Raw genomic sequence first — 13,389 nt, 5'->3', positions numbered from 1 at the left:
TATATATATATATATATAATTAACAAAAATATCCTATAAAACCATTTGCTTTTAAACTCAAGGCATTAAACTCTATATATAGATTAGATTAGATTACTAGCTAATCCAGTTACGTCTGCTACACGGCCAATTCAATTTTAATTCCTCAAATTAATAAATTGATAAAGTACTATTTATAGCTCTCGATCTTGATTTAAGTTGTTCAATATCCTAAGAAATAATTAATAATGCATAATATTAGGCAAACACTTTGTAGTTTTGCAATGGTAGCATTACTCTTTGTTTATTTTATTTTCCTTTACAATTGGCCCTTCTCATCTCTTTCCTCGTCCCAGCTACTTCTCTCCCACAATGAACCACTCTGCCATCACCAATCACACAAGGTACGTTCAAATCACACACTAATTTTTTTCATGCAAGAGTTACTCATAGTTTTAATTTTCATTATTATTATTATTATTATTATTATTATTATTATTATTATTATTATTATTATTATTATTATTATTATTATTATTATTATTATTATTATTATTATTATTATTATTATTATTATTATTATTATTATTATTATTATTATTATTATTATTATTATTATTATTATTATTATTATGTAGAATACCAATATTAATGAAGTATATGGAGATAGTCTTGGAACAGCTTTGGCCAAAGCTTCAATGGGAAATAACAAAACGTTGATAATTGCTATAATAAATAAGGCTTATGTAGAACAAGATGTTAATGGTGATGCCATCACCATGTTTGATCTATTCTTAAGTAGCTTTTGGCTTGGAGAAGGAACAAAGTCTTTGGTTGATAATCTTCTTATTGTAGCCGTTGATCAAACGGCCTATGATCGATGCATGTTTTTGAGGTTGAATTGCTTTAGATTGGAAACCGATGGAGTTGATTTTGAAGGAGAGAAATTCTACATGTCTCAAGATTTCATCAACATGATGTGGAGAAGGACTTTTTTTCTTTTGGAAGTTCTAAAACGTGGTTACAACTTCATTTTCACTGTGAGTTTACTTCATACTTTGAATGACAGAGTTTTCAATGTAATTTAAGATTGAGAGAATTTTTTTTACATTTTATTGCACGAAGAAATATTTCTATCAAAAATATCTACACATTTCTTATTTTCTTGGGTTAAGAATGTCTGAACCAATGATATTTCCTTCGATTTTGTTTGGTTCGGTTTTTAATTTATTTATTTTTAAAATGGAATCGAATCAAACTAACCATCTTGGTTTTGTTTGATTCGATTAATCAGTTTAAAATATTTTTTTCAAACATTATATTCATCAATGTATTCTTTATTATAATACTTTTCAGTGTATTTTATGCTATTATTTTTTAAAATAATATATTTCATGTAATTTATTTCTTGCTCTGTTTTTTTCAAAAAAACTATAAGTTATTCTTAATCTTTATGAAACATATACATGAAATACGTTCATTATCAAATATAAAAGTGGGCACTTGAGATCAAATGGTTGGAAATTGATTTGAAAGCTTAATAAAAAACACAACAATAACAACAACAAAATTCAATATACATAAATTAACATGTTTCACACCTAATTGACATCAAAAACAAAATTCAATATACATAAATTAACATGTTTCACACCTAATTGACATCAAAAACAAAATTCAATATACATAAATTAACATGTTTCACACCTAATTGACATCTAAAGTATTTTGTAACGAGACTTGAAAGAAATTTGTTGAAGAAGAAACAAAAAAAGGTATTAAAAAATATGAAAACTAAGGAAGAACACTTGAACACGAAGAAGCCGACCATGACATAGAAAATAACGGTAGAGAGAGAATAGTGGTGGCGGGCGGCGACAACGCCAATTCAGTGAAAGTTAATTTTTGTGACTTATGATTTCTACTTTATGAGTTTTTTAGTTTCGTTCTAAATACGTGTTTTGATGAAAGGAAGGAAACGTGAACAAAGAGGGAGAATGGTTGGTCCCATGAGTGTGCCACCGCACAGTGCCACACAAATTAAGGGCCCAAATTTTAAAAATATAACAAATATCTTCATTATATAAATATTTTGTTAAGCAAAATATCTGAGTATATATTATGGCCTAGCGTAATTGTTGGTGTTTTATAACTTGCATGTCCTGACTTCGATTTTCTAATTCTATAGTTTTGATTTATATAGTTAATTTTACACATTTGTTATGATCTCAAACTCTATCACTTAATATCTTGTTAATAAATGATATAGATCTTTTCACCTTACAAACTCTAAGATCAAAGAGAATAGTCATTATTTTAAATTTATTAAATAATAAGTTTTAGATAATATTATAGATCAATCATATAACTCATTATCTGTTATCATATTTTTATGATAAATTATCATAAAATATTATCCGTGATTTGATCTTTTTATATAAAATTATATATAACTTTTCTAAAGATATATTATGATTTAAATTTATTTTTATAATCCTTTTTTATTATAATTTTTAATATTCCTTACAATTTAAATAAAATTTTAGTTTTTTTATTTTTTATTTTTCATTATTTTTTATTAGGACCCAACATTAAAGGTTAGATCAGGGCCTCGAAATTATTTGGGTCGATCCTGTCAATTTTGTTCATAATTACGCATGTTAATTCTCATTGAGGCGTGCAGATTTTCATCCTATATCTAAGAATGATCCATTAATGACATTTTTCTCTTATTTATAATAATTTAAATTTATATATACCACACTCAATTTGCAGGACACTGATGTAATGTGGTTAAGAAATTCATTTAAAAAATTAAGCTTGAAAAGAGATGAAGACCTTCAAATTAGCACAGACAACTATCATGGTGATCCTTGGTCAGAAAATAATATAAATACTGGATTTTACTTTGTAAGATCGAACAACAAGACCATATCTTTGTTTGAAACATGGTACGAAAGCAAAGATAATTCCACAGGAAAAAAGGAGCAAGATGTGCTTCGAGACCTAATGGGAGGTGGTATATTTAAACATTTGAAACTCAAGGTTAGATTCTTAGATACACTTTATTTTAGTGGATTTTGCCAGGATAGTAAGGATTTCAGAGCTGTAACAACGGTTCATGCTAATTGTTGTCGAAGCATCACTGCAAAGGTAGCTGATTTAAAGACAGCTCTTCATGATTGGAAGCAATTTAAGAAGTTAGATGTTAATTCTACCATGAATATTCATTGGTCAAGTCACGAGAGGTGTTCCCAATCTTGGGGATGATTTTATAGAACAATAATATCATATACTAGTATAGTTTATATTTAGTTGAATAATGATATTTACGCAAATATTTCCATTTTGTTTTTCTAATTAAAATAAGCAGTTGTAAAAATTGAAATATTTGTGCTTGTGCAATTTTTATTACCATGACATTAATAAACTAAGAGAGAATAATCATTTTATAAGATTTGTGTATTTAATGCAACAGACATTTTGCCTAAGTAGCATTTCAAACTCTCCCAAAAAAATTAATGTTTCATTTCTTTTAGTGATTGATGTTCAACTTCCCCTATCTTACGCTAAGTTGTATCTATGACATCCTGGTACACGTCATGACCTTAACTACCTATGCTAGGTGACCCCTTACAATAGAGTATTGTCTGAGGGTCTCATAAGTCACGTCTAAGGGACTTGATTAAGTTTTTTCCTGAAGGATTCAATTAAGGACTCAACTAAGTCTCGTCATAAGAGAACATCTGAGATCTAAGAAACAGACTATTTTAGCTTAGTCAATAATAGGGTCTGAAATGATAGCATTAACGAGTTCTAGTAAAGAAACAAGTTGATTGAGATGCTTACTATCTAAGATCCCTTTACGGGAAAAGTCTATGTCAACTGTGTTGATCAACCGCGATAATTCCACGGCTATTGCAAAAATTGAGAACCATTATTAAATGGTAAGAGACATCAAATAAGAAGGAATTATAACATTATTTGACGAAAGTATTAGTTAGAGAGAAAGTCCATAATACATTCAAGAAAATGAGACTAATGCTATAGAGAAATGAGTTGCTCATGATGGTAAACCGACCTAATAAGCTAAAGATCCCAAAAAAATAGGCTCAATGAATAATAAAAAATTGAGAGTAATATGAGGTGATCATGCTAGTATAAATAAGAAAAACATTAATCTTGAAGCGAAAAAAATAATGAGATGATAAAAACTCTTAATGAAATCTATACTGTGTATAAGGGAGCATCTAACTATATAATTACTCTCGATAGACACACCTATGTGATTGTGAAATTTAGGCCGGTTTCTATGGAATTTCAAGGCAAAATTTATTTAGGACGAGGGAAATCAATAACATAAATCTAAAATAAAAAACTGAAAAAGACAAGCAACAAAACCATAACTTTTACGTAGGGGTGGCAAAACGGACTCGACCGATTGAAATTGCACTCTATAAATTAAATTTTTTTTTTTTATGATTTTATTCTATAACTCTAAGAAAATAAAGTTCACCTAGTTGACAATTTCAAGCAACAAAATGATTCTTTTTTAAAAGGAGTAGAGATAGTTACCAGTTACCACTTATCCCTTCCTTTTTTTGGGGTACAAACTTATCCCGTCCCTTGTGCTCAATAGTATTGAGACATTTGCTAGTAATTAAGGCTATGTTTGGGAGTTTGGAGGGAAGGGGATGGGAGGGCTTTAAAAAATAAGAAGAATTGGGTGAAAAGAATAAAAGGATTTTGAGTAGGAGGGTTTTGGAGGGTTTGGTTTTATTCATAACACCAAAAACCCCATAAAATGGGGGAACTCAAAAATTGTATTGAAGGAGGGTTTTGGAGGGTTTTGAAGGGCTTATATAAATTTTCCAAATATCTTTTAGGTTGTTATACTATTTTGAAAATTAATAATTTTGTAATGATTATGACTCTTTTATCATTCTAAACAAAATCATTTTTTCAAAAAATGTCAAATATTTCTCTATATTTTTTTAAAAATTCGTTTTCGGAAGCCTTCCCCTCCCCTCCCCTCCAAACTCCCAAACATAGCCTAAATAACTAAATAATTATATAATTTAAGTAAATAAATAAATAAATAAATAAATAATAAATTTCACTTTAGGGTTCAAATTTTATATACTTCTCTTCTTATTTCAGGGTTTAGCTTTTTCTTTCTTCTGCGTTATTGATTCCCAAATTTATCGCAAAAAATTAGGGTTTCTTTCTCGAAATCGATTTCAATTACAAATTTCCGATCCGCGACCAAAGTTAGGGTTTTTCTTTCTGTACGAGAATAATGCCTCCAAAGACGCCGAAGAGAGGGTCTGCATCCGGTGGTGCAAAGAGGGGTGGAAGACCATCGAGAGGGACTGCTAAGGCTGCACAGAATCAACCTGAACCTGTGGAGGAGAAGATGGTGGTTGAAGAGGAGCCTAAGGTGGAAGAGAATCCTGCTGTTGAGGAAAAGCCTGTGGTGGAAGAGAATTCTGTTGTTGAGGATAAAGCTATTGATGTGAATCAGACAACATCAGAGGCTGCAGGAGAATCCGTGTCTGTGATGAAAAGTAAGCTTTTTTTTTTTAATTAAAAATTTGGTTTTGTTTTGGGTCAATTGACTGTGTGAAATTTCATGTTTTGAATTTGATTATCCATATAGCATGTGCTTAATTTTTGATAGATCCTAGTTTTTAAATAATGATCGTTGCGGCCGCACAAAGCTTTTTACGATTAGGGTCGGTATAGGTGTTGTAACCCGGATTGTTGTCGTTGCGGTGTGAATTATCCACAATTTGTTCTTTGTCATGAAAACGGTGAATAACGGTATTGATATTGGCACCTTCCGATACTTTTTTGTCGTGGCTGTTTTTGCGGTATCGGGCCTTTTTTTTAAAACTTTTGATAGATCTATCTTGTCTCCCTAGCATTTGTTGTTATTTTTCAGTTTGTTTTGGATTGATTTCTTTTTATCTTCATTTTATCTTCATTTGTGTGTTTGTGTTATGTTTGGTTATATTGATGTAATGCATTGAATTGGGAAGTGTGCGGATTATTTGGCAAACCCATGGTAATTTATGGCGGCTTCAAATGGTAGATTTTTTGGTCGGCCATTTGCTGTTCATATACACTGATGTGGATTCATTATTATGGAATGATTGAATATGGACAACCATAATTTAACAAGTACTTAGATAGTTAGATAAGATGGTGGAAAGTTTAATCTGTTTTGAATAGGACCGATTAAACATGTACTATTTTTTGACAGAAGATGAAGAGGAGGTTAAAGAGTCTATAGATGAATATGAGAAGGATGAACGTCTAGATTTAGAGGATAATGATCCTGAATATGAACCTGAGGAGTATGGTGGAGTTGATTATGATGAGAAGGAAATTGAACAGGAAGAGGGTCACGAGGTTGGAGAGGAAGTTGAGGAAGAAGCTGAAGACAATGTTGGTCAAGAAGAAGGTGAATCAGGTGAGGAAGAAGTCGAAGATGGTCATGATGAAATGGAGGAGGGTGAAGAGGATGATGAGCATGCTGGTGAGGAGCATGAGCACGAGCAGGCAGAGCTGGGTGACGTGGAAGAAGAGGAACATCGCGAGGTTGTGAAGGAGAGGCGAAAGCGGAAAGAATTTGAAGTGTTTGTTGGGGGCCTAGACAAGGATGCTACAGAAGATGATCTGAAGAAGGTTTTTGGTGAAGTTGGGGTTGTTACTGAGGTCAGGCTGATGATGAATCCTCAAACTAAAAAGAATAAGGGATTTGCATTCTTGCGTTTTGAAAACGTGGAGCAAGCTAAACGAGCGGTAGCAGAGCTTAGAAATCCAGTGGTAATCTTTGATTTCTCAATGATAGAGTAGACTTGAAACTTCTATTGCATTAAATCACGTGTTTTCATAACTGCAATTTCAGATTAACGGCAAACAATGTGGTGTTACTCCAAGTCAGGACAGTGATACCCTCTATTTAGGAAACATATGCAAGACATGGACAAAGGAAGCTGTAAGTATAATACCTTTGGGCCTGCTTTTTGCACTTTCTTTTGTTGGCTGGGTTTTGTTTGTAGTTATTTATCCTGAATTGTGCTGAATTTATGACGGTTAATTGAATTTGTGGTGCCAGTTAAAGGAGAAACTGAAGCATTACGGAGTTACAAATGTTGAGGATGTGACTTTGGTTGAAGATTCTAATGATAAAGGAACAAACCGTGGATTTGCGTTCTTGGAATTTTCCTCACGTTCAGATGCTATGGATGCCTTTAAGAGGCTGCAGAAGAGGGATGTTGTGTTCGGAGTTGATAAGCCTGCAAAGGTTTCATTCGCAGATTCTTTTATTGACCCTGGTGATGAAATTATGTCGCAGGTATTTCTCTGAATAGAAATTCCTTTGTTATTGTCAAAGGATTTTTTAAGTTGAACACATGTAGTATGGTTGTCTGATTGTGCTTGAGCATTTGGTTTTCTGAAATATCTCTCCTGAGTTCCAATGCCAATGGTGGTTAAATTTGTTTGCTGTCTACATTTAATTATCTTAATTATGTTCATTTACTTGATATACAGATTAAAATTGTAACCGTAACATCAAATTACCTGGTTTATAAAAAAAATGTTAGATTTATGGTTTATTGTTAAATTGCATAATTCGACATATATTATTGTGTTTACTTTTAAGGGTGGTTAGCACGACACCCCAGTATATTTAAGGACAAGGCCACACTATCCTTGTAGTGGATTATCTGCTATTATACCTCATTTTGCTGATCAAGTCTGGTCAATTTCAGGTTAAAACTGTATTTATCGATGCACTTCCTCCTTCATGGGATGAAGATTATGTCCGGAGTCTTCTCAAGAAATATGGTGAGGTTGAAAAGATTGAACTTGCCAGGAACATGCCAGCTGCTCGTAGGAAGGACTATGGGTTTGTTACCTTTGGCTCACATGATGCGGCTATAAGATGTGCTGAAAGCATTACTGGTACCGAATTGGGTGAAGGGGAGAAAAAGGTGTGTATGGCATTTTAAAATAATATTTGCAGTGAAATGCGGCAGTTTATAATGCTTTCATCTTCTTTCAGGCTAAAGTGAGGGCTAGGTTATCAAGGCCACTTCAAAGAGGCCGCGGAAAACACGTTGGTCGTGGGGACTACCGCCCGGGCCGTGGGTCCGCAATATTGTCAAGACCTTCTTGGAGCCGACCTGCACCCCGTAGTTTTTCTTCGCGCGGGGTAAGAGGAATTGGAAGTCGTGCACTTCCAGTCAGGCCTATTAGTGCTAGAGATAGACGCCCTGTTATGTCTATACCGGTTAGAAGTAGGCCACTACCTCCTCCCGTTAGATCTTATGATAGAAGAGCAGCTGGTATGTAGTACACAATTTAGTTGTCAGTCAGACTTATTTCTTTTATCCTTTCTTTATGATTAATATATACAACCATGTTGTCTTCTTATAGCCCCTCCTGCATATTCAAAAAGTAGCTTGAAGCGAGATTATGGTCGGCGTGAGGATCTACCACCTCCAAGAAGTAGAGTTGCCGCAGATTATGGATCAAGAGTGGCCTCTGAAAGACGCCCATCTTATAGAGATTATCCACCCCGTGGATCTGACTACTCTGATCTCCCTAGAAGTTCATCTCGTGCTGCACCAAGGAGAGGTTATGTGGATGATGGTTACAGCCAAAGGTTTGAGAGGCCCCCTCCTCCACCCCCTCCCCATTCAAGTTATCGTGAAGGGCGCCCTCGTGATTATGATGCTCCTCTACCTGGGTCAAAACGTTCTTATGCTGCTGTGGTCAGTATTATTTCTGCAATTTTATTTTAATTATATTCTGTTTTCTCATCGATCTCAATTTTATTCTATGTTAACATATTTTAGTAAATGAGATTCTGCTGTGGTCAGTATTATTTCTGCAATTTTATTTCAACTTTATTCTGCATTATTTTCAATATCGTTTTATTCTACATTAACATAATATAGTGGATGGAATTCCTCACTTTTTATGTCTAATCAGGATGATGTTCCCCCACGATACGCTGATACTGGTGCTCGTCAATCAAGAGCTCGAGTGGAATATGATTATGGGGGCAGTGCTTCACAGTATGGTGATGCTTATGGTGATAGGTTAGTTTAATATAATATTGACGGTTTTGCAATTCTTCCACACTAACCCTATTGTTTGTTGTCCTGTAATTCATTCTTACATTTTGATTTGTAGAGTTGGAAGATCAAGTCTTGGATATGGCAGTGGCAGCCGAAGTTCTATTTCTGGTCAAGAATCACACGGAATGTATAGCAGTCGGCAGGGAACGGGTTATGGTGGAGGTGAATTTTATTGCAAATAGTCTTGTCTCTTCTTTTCAACATTGAAGTTTTCTTCACTTCTTACAATTCTATTATGTTTTGTCTATCAGGATCTTATGGTGGTAGTGATGTTGGAGGAGGCATGTACTCGTCAAGTTATGGTGGTGATTATGTTTCGCGTGGAAGTGATGTAATCTTCCCGTCCTTTCCCAATGTCAATAGGAATTAGTAGTATTCTATGTATGTTTGGTTACATTCTTATGTATTGTTCATGCAATGTAGGTTGGCGGCAGCTCATATTCGTCAATGTATTCTGGCAGAGGTGCGGGCGGCGGTAGCAGTTACATGGGCAGCAGTGGATCGGGATCTTATTATTGAGGTAAGTAAGCCGATAACTCTTTGGCATTGAACGTTGTGTATTACATTAGAATGCATAGGGTATAGATATATTTTTCTAGAGATTTTGCTATACCCGAAATGGTATCTCTTATCTTTTCGCAAGGGCTGGCGAAGGTTGGACATTATGGTCACCAGTGAATTTGTCTATTAACAGATCTATTATAATAAAGTGGCTGCCATAGGATGACGGCCTTTGAAGCTTATGGATGTTATGAAGCCTACAATTTGGAGACAAAGGAACATTGCTATTTATAGCAATATATTTGGGAATTTGTCAGCAAAAAAGAGGATCATGTCAATTCAAGCTATCTCGGATCTTCTCTGGATGGGATGTAATATATCAGTTCTTGATTTTGTGCTGTATGGACTCAAGTTAATGAGAGACGGAAAAAGAAATATTTAGCAGTGTTGTGTAACCAAACCTTGATTTATGATGCCATTTATGGGCAGATAATGTTAAAGATTTGTCAATGCTCCAGATCCTTTCATTTGGACAGAGACCAAGGCTAGGGATGCCTTCTTGTTTGGTTAAGGATTAATGGAATTTTTATCTGCTGAATTTATCATAAAGTTGGTTCTCTATTTTGATTCTTTCAAGAGATGTTTAGTTATTTTGGATTACTTGTTTTTTAAGGTGCTGCGATAAGAATACTACTTATGGAATTAATAAAGTCAAAAGATGCTTTCTTGGGATGTATTGCTGTTGTAGGATTTGTGATATGGTGTCATCCTAAGAAAGTAAAAAAGCACAATGAACTGATAATGTTTGCTGCTGGAGTTATTTGTTTCTTTGAGTGTTTTGTCCTGAGGACTGCAAGACAATGCTAAAGAAGCATTAATATCTTTACCTTCTAGTCACCTTAATATTTTCCCGATTTCACATAGCATTTATTTCTATGCAAGATAATGCTAAAGAAGCATTATATCTTTACTGACACAGCTACATAACCATTTGCCTCTGCATTGTTGGAAAATACATCACTCAAGTGAATGAGTATTAAGTAGCAGATAAAGGATTGAATAAATTGGTCATATTGAGGAAGAAATCACAAATGGATTTGATTATTGTTTTATCATATATTCAAGAGGGTAGTTTCTTACTACTGAAACGCATTGTTGGTTGTCTCGAATACCCTAAATAGGGTATTCGCATATAGTGCATATCTCGAAGGAGGAGGATTCTTCTAAGAAGATATTGATCACTAGGGTATATGAGATATTTTCTCTATCTGACAACCCTTTGTTTCTGAACAATGCTAGAGTTTTCGCATCTTCACATGATTTTCGCTTTCATTTTTCTTCGTAAAAATGCATTTCATTTAGTTTAATTAATAATCACTGGGTGAGGGCTTATGAACATACTATACTGACTTGTTAAGTTGTAGTTTCTTCTTTGTTCTGTTTGCTGTACTGCAGGGTCTATGCTATCTCCTCAAGCTCTTGTTTATATGCATTTGAATCTTCACTCTATTTTTTTATTGTTTTTTTCTCGCTTTCTTTCGGTTTTCATTTGTTTTTCTTAATCAATATTGATAGTTTTATGCTTGACATTGTAAACATTATGTGTTATGTGTTGCTCATATTTAGCTGTTGCTTGTTTAGTGCTTGTTTGCTCATGAATTGTAATTGTGTTAATATTGACTTAAGTGTAAAAATAAATAATAACCTAATGGTTGGATTTTCATCTATTAAAGAGTATGGAATGCGGAAGTTTGAAATTACGCCTCTGCAATTGTACGTCTAAGTCTATGTACATTTATTAATTGAGTTGGTTTAACGAGACATAATTAATCGGTTTTTAATAATATAATTTAAATTAAGGTTTCAATAACTTATATATCCGACTAATCGGATCCATACTCTTTCGGTTTAAAGCTTTTTCTTTTTATTTACAAGCTCAGCTCACAACTTAAAAAACTAGAATAAAGTGCTATCCCATCACAATCTGCCTATTTACTAATAACTCAACTTAATAATTTTCCTCTGAATTAACATGTCAAATTTTTTGGGTTAAGACTTATTTTTCTCACACTTAACAAATAAATAATTAAGCTCCCCATGTTACAGAATTTGGGCACTAAATTGTAAGATGAACATTTAAGCTCCCCATGTTACAAAATTTGGGCATTAAATTGTAAGATGAAAACTCTCATACAAAATTTGGGCATTAAATTGTAAGATGAAAACTCTCATACAAAATTTGGGCATTAAATTGTAAGATGAAAACTCTCATACAAAATTTGGGCATTAAATTGTAAGATGAACACTCTCAATCTGTCGGTTGTCCAACAATCTTATCCCATATTTCTACACTTATCCTCATCCTTATATTTTATGAAATATTTCAATTTTGTCTTTGTTTGAAACTAATTTATTGTTTTTTTACTATTCAATATCAAGTTTTTTTTTTGAAAATTTGAAGGAGTTTACACCTCCACAAATGTTACTTATAACAAATGTTTACCAAATAACTACTAATTGCCCGTCGCAATATAAACATGGAAGGTTGGGATATAGATTTGTTGCCAATTGTTTAGGAGTTGTAGAAATGTATTGGGACTTAAGTTTGATCTTTTCTAATTAATTAGACAAAGTTTTAATCTATTAAATTAAAAAAAAAGAATCCTATAATCATTTTTAGAGTTCCTAAGTTATTTGGCACAGCTTCTAAATTATTTTTAAATGTTTTTCTTTTTGAAAAAAGTTTTTAGTGTGTGTGTGAGTTGTCTTAGTATTTTTAAATTACTATTTTATTTTTACAATATTTGATTCTCTCAGACAGAATGACAAGATTTAGCGAGCTTCCACATCTTTCTTTTTGATGACTTTTAGGACTTTTGTTGTGTTGTTAATTGACTTTGAGTTCTTCACGTTTGTATATGCGTTATTGTCATCAAAATTTGATTGTTACCTGTAAGCACATAGATCCACATCTACTACACTTGTTGTTGCGACCAACTCAATAGAGGTTGCTGCCAACACAATTGTCAATGCAAACAACTCAAAATAAACACATTTCATGTTTCTTAACTAAAAATCTTTGTTTCCGCTACTTAAAATTACGACATTGGTTCAAAAAATTACGCAAATATTTTTGCCAATCAAGCAATAGAATTTGCAGTGTCCACTAAAGAGGCAATAGACGTTGCAAACATGGTTGCAATTTTTGAAAAATCAGTTTTACAAGAGCCTCGATGTCGAGGCATTCAAATTTGTTATTTTTATAATGTTTTATATAGTTGATGTTATAGGTCATTTCTTTATGGTTGTTGTTAACCACAATTATTGTTGTCTTGTCCATAAAAAATATTGACATCCAAAGTTTTGCACTCAAACAACTAATAAAAAATATGATGCATTGCTTGTTCAAGAAGAATCAAGATGTAGGTAAAATTTTGACGACATATATTATGTGGGTGATGTCGTGGTTGCAACCTCTGCCACGACTATTGCAGCCAACTCAACATGGACTAGTGCCAAAACGTATGCTTGATGAGTGAAAAATTATACTATGTTGAAGTAAATGAGTTAAGGGAAATATAGAGAATTTCAAAGCTTATCGAGTTAATGTGTTACAACAGCGCGACGAATGTTATACATATGTAAGGAGCCACCAAATGATATGACAATAATTTTTGAAAATTTTACGGATATATCAAACTAAATGGTGGAACCTTTTTTCAAGCACTAATTTTCATCAAATTTATATGATGAC

At 33.1% G+C, this 13,389-nt stretch overlaps 2 protein-coding genes across 3 annotated transcripts; both read left to right on the top strand.

Annotated features, from left to right (window-relative positions):
• Positions 1–228: 228 nt before the first annotated feature.
• LOC131617979 (uncharacterized protein At1g28695-like) lies at positions 229–3,414 on the top strand. The gene is made up of 3 exons (XM_058889249.1): positions 229–383; positions 618–1,019; positions 2,755–3,414. The coding sequence occupies exons 1-3, from the start codon at positions 264–266 to the stop codon at positions 3,247–3,249; spliced, it is 1,017 nt and encodes a 338-aa protein (XP_058745232.1). The 5' UTR covers positions 229–263; the 3' UTR covers positions 3,250–3,414.
• A 1,708-nt stretch (positions 3,415–5,122) lies between these two features.
• Positions 5,123–10,244, top strand: LOC131616110 (protein gar2-like). 2 transcript variants are annotated; one of them, XM_058887358.1, is made up of 12 exons: positions 5,123–5,546; positions 6,248–6,810; positions 6,893–6,982; positions 7,103–7,342; positions 7,761–7,982; positions 8,054–8,336; positions 8,428–8,765; positions 8,986–9,095; positions 9,190–9,296; positions 9,386–9,465; positions 9,558–9,654; positions 9,829–10,244. In XM_058887358.1, exons 1-11 carry the CDS (start codon positions 5,279–5,281, stop codon positions 9,651–9,653), a joined length of 2,397 nt encoding a protein of 798 aa, XP_058743341.1. In that variant the 5' UTR covers positions 5,123–5,278; the 3' UTR covers position 9,654; positions 9,829–10,244. The 2 variants fall into 2 exon arrangements, with proteins under 2 accessions (XP_058743341.1, XP_058743340.1); XM_058887357.1 differs by having other exon boundaries at positions 6,245–6,810.
• The last annotated feature ends 3,145 nt before the right edge of the window (positions 10,245–13,389 follow it).

Source organism: Vicia villosa, linkage group LG7, assembly GCF_029867415.1.
Source record: "Vicia villosa cultivar HV-30 ecotype Madison, WI linkage group LG7, Vvil1.0, whole genome shotgun sequence".
Lineage (NCBI taxonomy): Eukaryota > Viridiplantae > Streptophyta > Magnoliopsida > Fabales > Fabaceae > Vicia > Vicia villosa.
The sequence above is the reverse complement of the archived record's forward strand: the minus strand, read 5'-3'. Positions and strand labels throughout refer to the sequence as shown.

Coding starts and splice junctions, on each gene's coding strand:
- LOC131617979 (XM_058889249.1), top strand. CDS start 264: ATGGTAGCATTACTCTTTGTTTATTTTATTTTCCTTTACAATTGGCCC. Junction 384..617: donor GCCATCACCAATCACACAAG/GTACGTTCAAAT, acceptor ATTATTATGTAG/AATACCAATATTAATGAAGT. Junction 1,020..2,754: donor GTTACAACTTCATTTTCACT/GTGAGTTTACTT, acceptor CTCAATTTGCAG/GACACTGATGTAATGTGGTT.
- LOC131616110 (XM_058887357.1), top strand. CDS start 5,279: ATGCCTCCAAAGACGCCGAAGAGAGGGTCTGCATCCGGTGGTGCAAAG. Junction 6,983..7,102: donor AGACATGGACAAAGGAAGCT/GTAAGTATAATA, acceptor TTGTGGTGCCAG/TTAAAGGAGAAACTGAAGCA. Junction 7,983..8,053: donor TGGGTGAAGGGGAGAAAAAG/GTGTGTATGGCA, acceptor ATCTTCTTTCAG/GCTAAAGTGAGGGCTAGGTT.